The sequence below is a fragment of the Callospermophilus lateralis genome, chromosome 11 (genome assembly GCF_048772815.1).
Source record: "Callospermophilus lateralis isolate mCalLat2 chromosome 11, mCalLat2.hap1, whole genome shotgun sequence".
Lineage (NCBI taxonomy): Eukaryota > Metazoa > Chordata > Mammalia > Rodentia > Sciuridae > Callospermophilus > Callospermophilus lateralis.
In genome coordinates, this window is record NC_135315.1 from 31,744,208 (window position 1) to 31,760,236 (window position 16,029).

Here is a 16,029-nt window from a genome sequence, read left to right on the forward strand (position 1 = left end):
TTCACATGACAGTGAGGCACGTCATAGCTACTGAAGCCATTTCCAGGCTAATCCAGTCAGTAAGTCTCCCAGCCATTTTTAAAATGGAGGGCCTTTCTGTACCATCCAACCAACCGGAGCAGGCCCTAGTGCTCCTGCTTGCTGAGGCCCAGGATAGCTGTCTTCCGGAAGCTGGGATCATAAGACTTCATCCCCTCACTCCCTGTGCAGGCCTCAAGAAGGTGTGTGGTCTCTAGGATGGGGCAGGGGGATGTCCAGAAAGACCCAACAGGTGACCTACTCACACAGATAGCTAATTTTCGGGTCCAGGTGACATACTCTGCTCAACACTTGCTTTACGTATCTTATTTGATGATCATGTCCATTCTGATGTAGTCATGACCCCCGTTTTACAGATAGGGAAGGCAAGGCAGAGAGAGATTGCAAGCTCACACAGTCGGTAAGTGGCAGCCCCAGAATTCAGGGCCCGAAAGCCATACTCCAGAGCTCAAGTGTGTATTGCAAGGCCATACTTCATCTCTGGACTGAAGGAGGCTCTAAAGTTCCTCTTGTTGGCCTCTGGGCCTCCCATGGCCAATCAGTGTCCTTTCCTTTCCTCCTCAGCCATATTGTGGCCCTTGTTTTCCCTTGATCTTCTAGAAGAAGGGCAGAGGAGACAAGCTCCCTCGGGGCCAGATTCCTGGCTAGGGAGAAGGGCCAAGTTGGGGGCTTAAGGGGTCCCAGTCAGCCACGGATCTCCCAGCCTCTTCCTCCACTGCCACAGAGTTGCAAGTGGCAAGGGACAGGGGTGGGAAGCTACCTGCCACCTGAGCTCAAGGCCCAACCCTGCGAGAGCGAGACTCAGCCCCAGCCAGAGGGAAATGCAAATGTGGCTCTTTATCAATAAACAGGCACAAATGCACTCATGGAGCGATGCTCTGAGAGCGGTCCTCTCTGGCCACTCTGTGAGCCCCATTGCGGGTGCAGCTAATAATGCCTCCTGCCGTTTCCCCCTGATTGAAACAGCCCCTGAGCAGCAGGGACACTTGCTTGATTAGTCGCCAGAGCCCAGCCTTCAGGCATCTTCCAAGGAGCTGGGCAGCTGCAGGGAGGGAGGTGGGAAATGACAAAGAGCCAGCTCCAGGTTTCCTCAGAGGCCTGGCATGGCCTTCCCCAAAACGATGTCAGGGAGGTGCCTGGGTAGAGCCTTCTAGACTAGGTTCAGCAGAAGGGATGAGTGTGTACGAGCCATGCCCTCTCCTGTCTGTCCTCACAGCATCCTGAGTAGGGGTCCTGTTCCCCCTGACTGGGGGACACAAGAGCTCAGAGCGAAGAAGGGACTGCCACAGTGGGACAGTTCTGAGTGGCAGTGCTAGATCTGAACCCATGCCAGTCTGGCTCCAGACTCTGCTTTTCCCGCTCTACCCTGCTGCCATCTTGGCAAACCTAATATTTAAAAAAAATCTGGGTTGATACAACTGACTATGAGGAAGAGATTTTATTCACTTCATAGAAGGGCTATTACAGGATTCCTTTAGTCCTTTTTCTTATTCCTTTAAGGTGGTCAGGTTTTCAGAAATTTGCTAAACAACTGGTGAGTACAACTAGTTTGGTGGCCCACTGTCTTTAAATGAAAGGAGACCTGGCCCTGGTGGTCAGCAGGTGGACGTGTCCCAGCAGTTTGGCAGCCTCTGGAAGCTGGCCTGGGCCCACCCAGACCCCTGAGTCAGGAGCTGCTCGCTGACAAGCCCCTGGTGATTTGTGTGCACATTAAAGTCTGAGAAGCGCCAGGCGAGGATCGTTGCTAATGATGGATAACGTGGGAGCTGTGGGTAATAAATCGTTCATCCAGCGTCAGAAAGAAGGTAGCTGGGAGGGAGGGGAGTGTGGAGCTGGGGCAAGCCTGGCCTCGCTGGGCCTGGCACTGGATCCCCAGGCCTGTCTAGTGCTCTGAGCATCGCCGATGTATGAGGCACAGCTGTAGGCTGGCTTCCTGATAAAGTGCCCGTGTCCTTGTCCCCTCGTTGGGACCTGCTGGGTCATGTAGAGGCACTGAGAGGTTTGGAACCCAAGATTGAATCTGGTTATTCTGTGACCACCCCTGAGTCCCCAGCGTGTCTGCATCTGGTTCCTTTTCTGCAAAATTGTGAACACAGAATTGCTGCCTGTTATAGCTCCTCTAAGGCCTTGATTCAGGTCCTGTCTCGCCTGCTCGGTTGCTGCATCTATAATCTGGAAGGCTTGGGAGAGTCAGGCGTGCTGAAAACCTCTTGGTAACAGCAAGTGACCTCCACTTGGCCTAAGCCAGGGGCCAACAGACTTTCTGTAAAGGGCCAGATAGTAAATATTTGAGGCTTTGAGTGCCATATGGTCCCTGCACAGCTATTCAACTCTGCCATTGTAACCAAACAGAACCACAGACAATATGCAAATGAGCAGGCGTGGCTCCCTTCAAATAAAACCTTATTTACAAAAACAGGCGGCAGCCAGCCCAATTTGGCCTGCTGGCCATGGTTTGCCACTCTGGGCCTAAACCAATCAAGCAGGAAACCAGCCAGTTTCGGGGGCTGCTTGTCTCCAGGGGCCAGGTTCACTATTGAAGAGTGTTTTATTAGACAGAGGCAAAGAAGAGAGGGAAACAGACAGACACCAGGGCTTGGGATCGCAGCCTGTGGGAAGCTCAGTGCCTTAAGTCTCAGGGCCCCCTAAGCTCTGAGCAGGAGGGTGCTGCCACCTGAGAGGCCTTGCTGGCACAGAGTGCTACAAACCCTCCCTCAGTTCACTGCCACTTTGTGACCTTGGGCAAGGTGACTTCCTGTCAGTTAGGCTCTCTAGCTGCTCTTACAGAAAGGGGCATTGTTACTGCCTGGCTCAGGGAGTGCAGTGACTTAGGGCTTGTAAAGGGTTTGGAACAGCCAGGCACTCTCCACCAAAGGGGTAGATGTTTAGTGTGGTCACCCTGGTTCTCAGAATCATCCTGAGAGGACCCATATGGAATCCCTGGGAGGGAGGGTGAGAGGGAGGTGCTTGCAGGTAAGAAGGGAGTAGCGTGCAGGGCTGGTCCCAAATACCCCAATTGGAGGGGGCACGGTCAGTGCCTATGAGCAGAGCAGGAGCGCCCTGAGATGAGACCTTCTCGATCCCAGCAAGCTGAGTCAGGCTCTTCAGCCACATCCTCCTTTGGGGAAGTTCCAGAAAAAGCACTTCCAGGAGCGAAGCCTGGTGGGAGATCTCAGGCCTGCCCTCTGCTGCTCAGGGCACACCTGGGGACTGGGCCTCAGACAGGGCTCTGGAGAGGGAGGGCCAGAGGATGAGCGGAGAGTCCGGAGCTGGCCTCTGGGTCTCAGTGCTATGGTGCTGGGAAGAAGGAGTCATCATCCCAGGCCAGGTGGGCACGAGGGCCCCAGCCCCTGGCAGAGTGCAGGGTGACTGGGCTCCCACCAGCGCTCCCCCGCATCCCCGAAGACCGAGAACGCTGTTGGGAACCAGCCCCAAAGCGATGGGTGTGTGTGTGTGTGTGTGTGTGTGTGTGTGTGTGATGTGGGTGGGATTAACTGGGCTTCTGTGTTCACCCTCCTGTTTGTAGCGTGGCTCTCACTCGTGAGCTAATTTTAGCCATCCATTCTGCTTCTGTTGCCATTTATAAAATGAGAATGTCAAATGCAATATTAAACAAGCAGGATGAAGGCAGAAAAGGAAATGCCAGAGAGGCATTTAATAAATGAATCCCGTGTTTACGTGGGAGAGGGAGAGATCCTGCGCCCACGCGTCACACACGCATGCAGGCGCGGACTGTTTGTGTACAGGCGGAGTTAATGGGAGCAGAGTGATTTGTGTGTTGGGGCCCCTGGAGGAGGGATGGAGGGAGCTGGGTGGAGGGTGTCAGAGCGTTTTGCTCTCTTTAGGCAGAAGTCACTTGGCCTGCAGGGAGGGGCGCCCAGGTGTGAGTCCTGGCCAAGTCAACACAGAAAGCCACGGTGGGTGGGTGTCCTGTGCCTCTGGATTTTTGCACTCTTGATGCCACTAGCTTCCCAGGTCCAGGATTGTGAGGGGAGAGCAGAGAGACCATTGGAGGGGCTCTCCCTTCTCTTCTGCCCTTCCGGATAGCTTAGGACTTTTATTCCAGATTCTTACTTAAATCTCTCCTTACAGCTGTTGCACCTGACATCCAGGGAGGGTCGCGTCTGATGCTTAAGTTCTCTCTCTTTTAAATAATTGGGTGAGGCTCTCCTGGCAAGGGTCTCTGGCAAAGCCCACCATGGGCTGGGGTAGACGCCCACTTCCTCTCCTGGCAGGATTTGGGCACCTGCTGGAGGCTGAAATTTCTTTTCACTTTGAAACGCCCTTGCAGGTGCCCAGGAATAAAGAGAACAGCTGCTGCTGCCACCGTCAGCTTTTTCCCCAAATACTGCAGCCTGCAAGGCGCCCTTAGCACACCTTGCTGATGCATGGTGTGGGAACTACCTGGCTGGCAGGTGGGGGAGGTTAGGACAAAGGCTGGCCATGGGGGAGGGGCAGCTGCTCTCCTTTTCACTCCTGTCTCTTGGATTTGCATGAACACCTGAGCTGGCATTATCACCCTCAGAGAGACTCACCTGGGCTCTGTGTGGAGCAGGGTCAGGGATGTCTCAGCCAACTTGGTGCAGGGCAAGCGCTGTGTAGGCCCAGCTCCGACAGCCCCGTGGGATAGGCACTACTGTCACTGTCACTTACAGATGAGAACGCTGAGTGCAGAGAGAGAGGTTAGCTGCTCTTAGTTCAGGGAGGTGGCAGGTGCAGCAGAGTTAGAGCTGGGGGACTTGGCCACTGGGAGACATTGCTTCATGATGGTTGAGGCCCCTGCTTGCCCTCCATTCGGGGCAGGGTTGCGGGGGATGCAATTAGTGGGGGGTCTTGGACGGTGTTGGGGACCAGCTCCTGTCTACCTATTGCCAAACTCTGAGCACCCCCCAGGGAAGAGCCACATCCCCAGTGTTCCCATCTGTGTCCACACCCAGCCTGCCTGCCTGGTAAATAGTAGGTGCTTAATATTATTAGTTTATGACCTACTTCACTTTGCCATCACTGATTTTAATAAAACACTGAGCAGAGGAAACAGTGGATGAAATTAATTCCATAAGTGGTGGAGAAATTAATTCTGGAAGCTGGAGTCGGGGATGGTTTTGTGGGAGAAATAGCATCCAGTTGAGCCTGGAGGCTGGGGAGACAGGGGCAGGGAGGGAATGAGTGGGCAGGACCCAGAAGAGGGAGCAGAGATTTTGAAGTTGGGGACCCGCATTTGAATCCTGGATTTGCCTGTGACTGTGGGCAGGTCACTCTGCCAAGCCTTGTTTCCTTGTCAACAAGGGACTAATGATGAGGAAATCAGTGCAGCGAGGGAACAGAGAGTAGAAGACGTTCCTTGAGGACCCTGTGTGCCTGTCCCTGTGCTTGACGGCCATCGTGTGTGTGTGTGTGTGTGTGTGTGTGTGTGTGTAAGATAACCTGTTAAGCTGTCTCGCATGCTACATACATACACACACACACAGGGAAACTCTGCTCCTTCCTCCCCAGAGGGATCCTGCTGAGTCAAGATCCTAAATCCCATAGGACTCCTGGTGCTTGTCATTAGTGAGTCCTGGCTATTTGTGACAGGTATGTGTCCTCTGAAGACAGATGTTCTTGCTGGCCGCCGCCACCTCCTGTGCTGGCATTTCCATTGCTGGGTGCACAGTAATTCTTCCTCCACAGACTCGGGTCCATTCCCACCAGGGGCATTGGTGCTTGGTCTAGTGCTGGTCCCTGGTCACGAGGACAATGCTTTGCTTGCCTGGGGAGAGAGAAGAGGGACAAAACACAGAACTCTCTTGCGCTCACCTTCCGATGTCATCAGAGCCAGCTAGGAAGCCCAGCTGAGCTTGCAGAGGGCAGAAGGGCTGGTGCCATGGGAGAGGTTCTGCAGAATGGTTAAATGTCCTTCCCCTGCCGGATTCCAGGGCCAGGGCTTCTCAGCGTAGCTGTCAGGATTTTCAGGAGTGAAATCACCGTCCCTCACCCTAACCGATGACTTTGTCTCAAGGCCTTGCCCTTCCCAAGCCCTGTACTCACTTGGTTGTGAACTTATCCTGCCTCTGGCCCTGGGAGAGAAAGAGAATCTTGATGGATTTGGAGCGTTGTGAGAGACATTAGGACTGAGAAGAGGTGACCTAACTCTGAAAGCCACACAGAGAGTAGTGGCCAATACGTATCTCAAGCAGGAGTACCATGTGCAAAGAAGAAAGCCTCAGGTCCTGCCTTCCTTCCCCAGGCCCTCTGTGCCTTTCCTGGGGGGCCATGTCTGTGCACGTGCCACCACTCACATGGCTGCTCCGTCCTTGCCTCTGCTGCTGGCCTGACCAGCGTCCTGGTTGTGAGACCTGAGCAGCTGCATGTGCCCACTAACTGTTCTGGTTAATGGCTTTGCTGTTGCCGTCTTGAAACTCTTAGCAGTTGTTGAACCAGGGTCCCCTCATCTCCTGTAGTGTTCTGTAGCTGGCCCTGCTCCGGTGCGCTCTAGGCCAGGCACAGTGCCGGCCCGCCCTAGTGGTTCAAGGAGCTCACCTTGGGCGTGATTTCCTGGCCCTGCAAGTTCCCTGAAGGCAGATCTCTGAATCTTGGTAATGAACCTGTAAGAGCCCCACAAAGAATCTTGCTTTCCGAGGGGTCTCTCAGAGATAGACAAGCAGGGCAAGAGGGAGTAACTGGGAAGAAGAGGGGCCGAGGCTGCCAAGAGGCTGGTGGGCAGATGGGCAGATGGCAGTGTGTGGTCTCGGGAGGCGAGGCTGGCACGCTGCTGCCTCTGGCCTTGGACTCTAGGCAAGGTCCCGAGTTTTTGCACTTGGGTGTCTTCTCCTCTTCCCTTCCCCATCTCCTTGGACTGAGCTAAAGGTCTAATGGCCAGAGGAGATCTCGGTCAACATCGGGCTTCAGAGAAGCAGTGTTCACCTGCAGGATGCCAGAGCTGACTGCAGAGGAGAGGCAGCCTGATCCCGGGCAAGGCCTGGCCGGGCTGTTGGATCTCTCTGGAAGTGCCGTGAAAGGAAGGTACCACCTTGGAAGCCAGGAGACACCCTCCTCCTGAGCCCTCACCTCCCCAAGAATCCTGGCCCTCTGCTCCCCTCCCTTCCCTTCAAGCAGACAGCCAGACGGTCAAGGTCGATGTCTGCAGCACTGGGGAATTCTATCCTTTGAAATAGGCCCCTCTCTTCCTGGAGGAGCAAATAGTTCCTAACAGGACCTGTTTGCGGTGAGAGATGAAGCTGCAAACACAGGCCTCTTCAGGCCAGACAGAGCCTCCTTGTCTTGGGGGTGCATCAAGGCCACGGGTGCAGCGCTTGGGTTTCCCACCGGCCCCTGGGGGCTGTGTGCTGACTGGGGCCATGTGTCTAGAGACCAGGAGAGACAAAAGCCTTTTCACTTCCCAGGGCTTGGCATTCCTCTCTGACTACCCGCCTCTCCCCCAAACACACCCTGGCAGTGAGCTTGCCTCTACAGGGCCTTCAGATTGCTTGGGCAGGAGTGGCCACTCAGAGCGCCTGCAGGGAAGCCAGGCCCTCAGAAGCTCCAGCGCCTTCCCTGAAAGCCAATGCCAAGCATCCCCCCAGGGAGAGGGTGTAGTACAGGGCTTGCTCCCCAGCATGAGCCATGGGTGTAGGCAGACCTGGGTTCAAATCCCAGCCCTGCCCCACAAGTACTGATCTGGACTATTGGCTAGGTGTCTGAAATCTGGGCCTTGGTTTCCTGTTTTAGAAGATGAATATATATAGCTATAACGGGCATTATTGGGTTCATTGACAAAAGGGTAAATTATTATATCAGCATTAATCGTCCTGACATGGATAACTCAGCTGTGGTTCCCTAAGAAAATGCCCTCGTGTATAGGAAATGCAAACCATGATGTGTGTAACTTACTCTCAAATGGGAAAAAAATACAAGCTATGGACATAGACATAGTATGCAAATGGTAAGTCAGAAGTGACCCAGTGTTAGCAGTGGCTGAATCGGGTGAAGAGCACTCAGTACAAGAAGCCCCTTACTAAGTTGCTTTGGATGGTGATGGGAAGAGGTCCCCTCGCCCAGATAAGCAGCATGCACAAGGGTGTAGTGACCACAGGTGCAGGCTCACAGCAGGCCCTGATGTGTCCTCTGCAGGAGCTTGCTGTAGCCCCGGTCATCCAGGGATAAGGGACTTCCACTAGGTCCCTATCCTAAAACCATAACCACAGGGAATTCAAGGAATCCAGGCCCTTCCCTTCCCTCCAAGGCCAGTTTGTCAAGTAAGGCAGCAGATTAGGAGAAGGAAATTTTTAAACAAATCCCACCCACACTGGGGGAGTTGACATGTCCCTGGCATTCGCCCCTGGTGTGGGGTTGTCTTGTGGCTTTGCCAGCTGTGGGATTTGGAAATGGAGGCCTAGTCTTTCTGGTGTGAGCAGCTGGGCACAAGGGGGCCTCTGAGGCGTCTCACAAGCACAACTCTCTGTGGAAGATCCTGCTCCGTTTCTTGCCTGCTGATCCCATTGCTGTCTTCAGTTGCCGATAGAAACAGTGGCAGTGCCGCCATTGTGAAAAGTGGTTGTTGCGGGGAGACTCAGGGCTAGACTTGCAGGTGTTCCTTCCTCCAGACTTTGCCACCAAGGCTGCCCTGTGAAAAGCACCTGGGGAGGGTGCTTTTCCTTCCCGTGTGGGTGCTAGGAGCATTCTACCATAAAGAGGGGTCTTAGCTGGTGGTGTGGAGACAGCTGGAGCAAGAGTCCAGGCCACCGTGAGGAGCCTGGCAGGCCGCTCTGGGGCTGCAGTGGGAAGGGGAGCACCATGTCCTGCCCTCTTCCCTATGGTAAGAGCAGCCCTCCATGCCCACTGCCCTAAGAACCCAGACAGCCGAATACCAGGGTACAAGTCATGTGTCCCCTGCCCTGCCTGCTCACAGCCCTTCATTGGTCTCATATGAGAGCCGTCTCCAAGATGGCACCTACTGTCTCGGCCTCCGGGTATTCATGCCCTTGTGCATTTTCCTCCCACAAGGGATCTAGGCTGGCCCAGTGGAACCAGTAGAGTGGTGGAAGTGGCTTGGGGTGAATCCCAAGTCGAGGTTAGGAGGAGCCTTACAGCTTCTGCCTGAGTCGTTCCGGAATGCTCGTTCTTGGGACGTTCCCTCGCAGTTCTTAGCCGCCACGCTGTGAGAGGACCACATGCCCTGGAGAAGCCGTGGGTGGTGCCCCCTGTCAGCACTTGGACTTCCAGCGTAGTCTAGGTTTTCCCTGGCTTCAGTCCTGGCCACCATCCAACCACAGCTCCGTGACAGACCACAGTGAACTCAGAACCACAAGGAAGAATGATCGATGGTCGCTCGAAGCTGCTGAGCTTGGAGCAGTTGATAATCAGGAACGTGTGGATAGCCAGAGGACCCGAGTCCATGACCAGGGCCCAGGAGTCGGCTGGTTTCTCCCAGTTGGTGTCCAACTCTACCCCCTGTCATCATGCCAAGTTCTCGGGCTTTTCCCCAGGGAGGAAGACCCAAACGTGGTTTAACTCCAGGGGCTGCTGAATGACAAGCCCAGAGGTAGCGAGGGGCGGTTCAGTGTGTGAATACTTGCATTCATCTTCGGAGAACAAGACAGGCCGGGGCCGGCTCTTTTTCAATAGAATGAGTGCTCTCAGAGGTAGAGGCTGACCTTGTTCATCATCGTGTCCCCCAAAGCCTCACTCCTACCAGGCACAAGTTCCTCTGTGTGGTTGAATTAATTTTCCCTGGACCTCTAGGAGGAGGGGGGCTGTGTGGACAGGCCTTCTGGTCTGGAGAAATCTTTTGAGAAGCCTTCAGTTCAGGCCAAGCACCCTGCTGTGACTGCTGCCTCTCCCTGTCGCTCAAATGCCCAGGAAGGGCCGGGGGTCCCCCAGAGAGTGCGTATGCCATGGCCCCTGGCCTCAGGGAGCACTTACGGTTGACACAGCAGGTGGTTGACAGAACTCTTGTGGCCAGTGCTGCCCAAAGCGACACCAGCAAAGATAGAGCAGAATTAAACAGAGCCGCCAGCCCTGTTCACTGAGAGGAAGAGTAGGTGGGTTTGTTTAAAATACTCCCATTACAGTCAGTTAACCTTTATGTTCCCTAAATGAAAATTGTATAAACCTGAAATTTTCGTTGATCAGGTTGCCTAGGAACCAGCAGCAGGTTTTCATAAGACAATGGAATAGATTGTCACCGATAGGGCTATTAGGAAGCAAGCTGGTTAGCGGTATTATTCCCCATCCTGGTGTTGGCGTTAGGTAATTATCTCTCTGCCTGTGCAGGGCACGCCCACCTTCCCAGGCTGGGGCAGGTTCACGCAAATAAGATTCCTCAGCTGCCTTTCTCTCTCTGAATCCCTGGAGTCCAGGAGTAAATCATCACCCCTGGGCTTATAAAAGAAACCTAAAAGAGCCAATCTGGTGAATCTATTTATTTTTAATCACCTTTCCTTCTTGTTCCCCTACTTGCAGCAATAATACCCTAGTAGCCCTATTGGTGACAAGCTATTGCATTATCTTATAAAAACTTGGAAAATAAATAACCAAAAAAATTTACAGTGGTAACTTTTATTTAAAAGGCCATCCTGAGACACTTCAGTATGTCTTTTTGGTATTTTTTTTCTCCATTATATGCATTTATTTGTTGTCCACAAAGTCACAGTAATTTTCAGTTACAAATCAATCTCATCTTACCGTTAGGGTGACCAGCTGTCCTGGTTTGCCTGGAACTAAGGGTTTCCTGTACCCGTTCTGTTTTCCAGTGTGCTTTTCTGTAGCTGTGTGGCCTTTTATCAGTGTGGATGAGCCAAAATCAGCTTGACCAATTTTTTCAGAACTTTCGGGAGATTTTTTAAATTACTTTTATAACTGTTACTTCTGGTGAACAGCCTCATCCATGTGTGCAGTATAGATTCCTACAAATAGGATTGTTAGGTTAAAGAATGTGTACATTTATAGGTTTTGATGTATCATTTTCTGATATGTATCAAAAAAATATGTTCCAATTCCTATCCCTGTTCCCCATCCTCATGATCTCTTACTCAAACGGTCCTTTATCACTGCCAATCTGATAGGTGAAAAAAAGTCTTATTTGGAGAATGTGTGCTTCTTTACTCTTGTGGTCACTGTCAATTTGTAAATTTCCTGTTCATGTCTTTTACCCATTTCTCTTTTGGATGCTCATCTCATCTCTTATCATCTCTTAATTACTCTTTGTATTAACCACATAGGTCATTAGTCATGTGAACCATTTTTTTAAACAATATATACTGCACACAGTTTAGCTAGCTCTTGACATCTCAGGCATGCTCTGAGCAATAGCAGTCTTCTGAGTCACAGCAAAACCTCATATCTCTTATACTAAGTGTAGTTTTTGCTTCTATACCATATGTCCCCAGACTGCTTTTTTGTGTGTGGGGGGGAGAAAGGGAGTTGATGGAGATGGAACCCAGGGACGCTCTACCACTGAACTATATCCCCAGCTCTTTATATTTTTTATTTTGAGACAGGGTCTTACTAACTTGCTGAAACTGGCCTTGAACCTGTAATCCTCCTGCCCCAGCCTCCCAAGTCTCTGGGATTACAGGTGTGCACCATTGTGCCCTGCCCGAGACTGCTTTTTAAATGAGATTCCTGGTTCCTTTTTCTTCTGTCACTGCCAGGCTGCGTGCTGTTACTGTTGCTATAAGCGTCCCTGCCTTCCTCTGCCATAGCCCATCTTCATCAGCAGTCGGGGGGATCACCAGCTAACAGTGCTTGTTAAAATTGTCCTTAAACTCAAAGAGCAAGTAAGCCCTGAGCAAGGACCTGAGGTGCCCTGGTAAAATGGTGTAGGAACTTTATCAGGCCAAAGCAATATTTGCCGAGTCATATTCGTATAGTTTAGGTTGCTAAATTAAGTGACCTCTGGGTGTGCACTTATAGGAATAAAATATTTTAGAGGCAAAAGATAGAAAAGATGAGCAACTGCTTGAAGGTGTAGGTGGAAAAAAAAAAAAGAGAGAGAGACCCTGTAATCCAGATGAACAGAATCAGTGTTTAATTCTATGACGGCCCTCAGGGGAGCAGTGATGTGGGTTTTATGGAAATGGCAGCATTGCTAACCTAGAAATTTTAAAGACCTGGGTTCTAGGCCCCCTCCTCCTGGAGATAGCTTTCAGCAGGATACCTAAGCCTTCCAGTGCTTGGCTTTCTGATCTGTGAGATAGAGCTAAGACTGAGTGGCCTTTCTACTTTATAAGAGAGAGAATCGGGTGGCTTGATGGGAAGATCCCTGGCCTGAAGAAACATCAGAGGAATTTGTACAGAGGGCCCAACGACCGCGAGGGCTGGTGATTATTGCTGTTTGCTCACAGACATATCCCTCAGCCATTGGTGGCCTCCTTAACTGTCATGCTTTCTGCACAAGCTTCCATCTGAGCTGGCCTGTGTGTGTATCTTTAGCTTATGTCCTTGCTGCCCTTCCAGAACCTAATTTCATCCTTGTAGGTTTTTCCAAAGCAGGATTTGCACAAGTGGTGCGTTTTCTTAAATATTTATTTTGCAGGCCATTTACTCACCTCGGCAAGGCTATTTTTACAGTGAGTAAGGAGCAAGACTAAAAATAACTTCGCTTGTAACCAGATCGGTTCTGCATTTGACATTTACGTGGAATTCATTTGCATCTCATTTGTTCGCCTCTCTGTTTAACAGGTAGAATGTAAGAAAGCTCAGCCGAAAGAAGTCATGTTCCCACCTGGGACAAGAGGCCGGGCCCGGGGGCTGCCTTACACCATGGATGCGTTCATGCTTGGCATGGGGATGCTGGGTGAGTCTAGACAAGTGACTGGGGGTCACAGTGGACCGGGAGGGCTATGGAGACCTGTAGGCTCACCTGGGTCCCCTATCTGTTGGGCAGACTGTCTGAGCCTCAGTTTACCTGTCTAAGTCTGTTTTCTGATATATAAATGAGGATAATCACTCCCCTTCGGGGACAATCATGATGATCCGATGAGCTCACCTGTCAGTCTTCCTTCCCCAGCCAGCTCATAGGGTACTTGATACTGTCTCCTCTTTATTCCACCCTTTCCTCAAAGAGAACAGGTCTCTCCCTTCGGGAGTTCTTCAGACCTCTGGGCTCCTGGTGGGCTTAGCTTGGTGGGCTCAGGCTACATTTTCTAAAACTTAGGAGAGGAGGTGGTGAGGGTAGGCGATAATCCTGTCTATTTAAATGATTAACATTTTCCTCTTGGGATATCAAAATTTGCATTTAAATGGATGTTTTAAATAGCCTGTTTTACTCTTTATTTGCAAAAAAAAAAAAAAAAAATGATGAAAGACAAAGTGTGTTTGTTCTGACTAAAAATGATCTCTCCTGGCTTTTAGAGAAATTGAGTTGCATATTATGCCCCTTTCCTTAAAGGTATCTCTGTCCGTCCTGCGTAGATAATTGAAAATCTCACCGCTTAAATGGCATGAAAGATGGAGAAAGCCGGGGCATGCGTAATGGTGTGGGTCGCAACAATAATTAGAAATTTCAAGGCGAGAGAACGGTATTTTTGTGCAAGTTATTGTGTGTCGGGAAAATACTAATTAAATGGGATAAATGGTAGTTAATGGTAAAATTCCATTCAGGCACATGAGCGGTCTAGTTTTAATGGGTTTTCCTTTGGTTTGGCTTAGAGTCCCTCTTCTATATTGTTTGATAGGCTCTTTATGTATTTTCAGATTTGTTGCTGTTTAAATCATTCTTGTCTTAGTTTTAAGTTTATAAAACTTTTCTTGGTCTTATAAAGAACCGTATCCCCTTGTCTAAGAAAATAACAATGGCAGGTATAGCTTTTTTGATGACCATGAAAAAATGGAGAGGGATGCCATGGAGAATATTAAAAGTGGCCACGAGGCTACTTTTTCTGAAATTGATTTTTTTAAGATTTAACAGACTTTCCAAGAAAAAATTCTATTATAATTCTCTAAAAAAATTGGCCAGATGATTCTGAAAATTTATTTTGGAAGAAGAAATAGGTGAGAATAAATACAGAGAAATGAGAGTTTGGGTGTTTAACCAAATACCAGAACATAGCACAAAGCTGCAATAATTAAAGATGTGGTACACAAGACTGTATCCAACTTAGGATGACTTGACTTAGGAATTTTCTACTTTGCAATGGTGAGGAAGCAGTATAGATCCTTGGAAACTATGCTTTAGATTTTGAACTTTGCTCTTTTGCTGAGCTTGGCATCTGTCAAGGTGACGGGGGCAGTAGTGAGTGTCAGCTCTGGCCGGCCTCGATGTCCGTCAGGCTAGGAAACAGTGGAGACTCCGCATACTGTGTTGTTAAGCCCGGGTGTTCAGTGGGTTAGGTGTATTCAATACATGTTCAACTTACAATGTCAGGATGTAACCCCATCGTAAGTCGAGGAATGTATGGAAATAGGAAAACTTGTTGATTGGAAAAGTTAAAAAGCCTAAAATAAATATTTGCTATGTGAGAGTAATTGTTATTTTTTAAAATCAGTGAGAACTATTTCCCAGTTGCAATATGAAAATTGCTTAGCTCTTGCTTTAAAAAATAATTTTTATTTGGTCTTCATCTGATGTCATATGTCAGAAACACTGCACATGAGGTACTAATTTTCAACGCTGAAATCAGACTTTAAGAGAAAAAGAGCTGATGGCATTACCATCTGCTGACTTTGGGAGTCTTGAATTTGAAATGAGCATAAAGGCCTTAGGGCGTGCATAGGGGGTTTTCTGGGGTCCAGATCTTCAGACAGTGCTCCACCTAAGTGAGACTTAACCGTCTTAGCATGCTGGAAAAGAAGGCACTGGTTTTTCTTCAGGGAGAAGCAGAGGTGTCAAGCAGAGCCAGCTCCATTCATGTAACTAATAAAAAGCAAAAGCCCAGCCATATCCTCCCCAACTCTGAGCCACCACTCCACCGACACCCTGGCCTGAGTCCCCACATGGACAAACACCAGGGCTTCATTGTGGGAGCCTAGGTAGAGCAGGAGGCATTCACCAGCAGGTTGTCTGTGCTCCCCAACTGCAGGCCCCACCCTGGACTGGGGTGGGGTGCTGGGGTTGAACCCAGGGCCTGTGCATGGTAGGCATTTGTTCTGCTGCTGAGCTGTGTCCCCAGCCCTCACCCGGGTAATAATTTCCCAGGGCTCCCTAATACCTTATTAATAATAGCTCCCAATTTGAGTACATACTACTACAACTTGGTGATTAGAAGACACACGTTTTTGCCTCCATATTTTAAACACTTCTGTGGACCCATTTGTAGTCCATGTGATAAGAGAGCATCATGCAGTTTAATTACCAGCACATTCTTTTTTTTCTGAATGATACGTGAAAGTGTATCTTATTAGTCATGGCATCTAGGATTTGATAAAGTCCAGTAGTCCATAGTTAAAAACTTATGTGACTTCTGTTGTGGCAGTTGCAGCCTCTTCCTGCAGCCTCAGCCTCCACCCAAGTAATTTGCCAGAAGATGGCTACTCAGGGATGATCCAGAGATCCACATGCTAGACTCTAGGCAGCACCAGCCCCGAGCCTCTTGAATTCCCAGCCACTATATGAGGTGTCCAGATGCCTGCAGAGCAGGGTCTCCTAAGAGGTCTCAAAATGTGTCCCCAGACCAGGAACCAGCTCAGGCTAAAGTACAGGAAGAGTCATCTGGTGAATGCACTCGGGGTCTGGCTGGCCCGTCACATCCCCAGGCAGCCCAGCACCTCCACCCAGCCTCCTCAAGCGCTCTCCCTGCAGCCTCCCTGGCTGCTCTCAGTAAGCACAGTGGTTCAGCTCGGCACTGGGCCTCTCGGCTTGCTAGACTGTGATGCCGCCACCATTGTGCTGCAACCAAAGCCTTTAAGTCCCTCATCAAAGATGGCTTCCCTTGGCTTCTTCCTTCTACAGTGGCAGTGTGACTTCAGCAGAGTCTAATCCTTGGGTAAGGTGCCTGACGTCCATGGATCACACCAGTCACCACCTCCATGGTGCACTGTTCTCATTGTCACTCCTGGAACCGGTGCTGTCAC

At 50.3% G+C, this 16,029-nt stretch overlaps 1 protein-coding gene across 8 annotated transcripts in view; it reads left to right on the forward strand.

The window, feature by feature from the left end:
• Positions 1-16,029, forward strand: part of Msi2 (musashi RNA binding protein 2) — a 367,708-nt gene that overhangs the window by 296,278 nt on the left and 55,401 nt on the right. For all 8 annotated transcript variants that reach the window (XM_076871167.2, XM_076871163.2, XM_076871165.2 and 5 more), the window contains exon 9: positions 12,700-12,814. In XM_076871167.2, the coding sequence (XP_076727282.1) occupies positions 12,700-12,814 (115 nt within the window). The remainder of the gene's footprint in view (positions 1-12,699; positions 12,815-16,029) is intronic.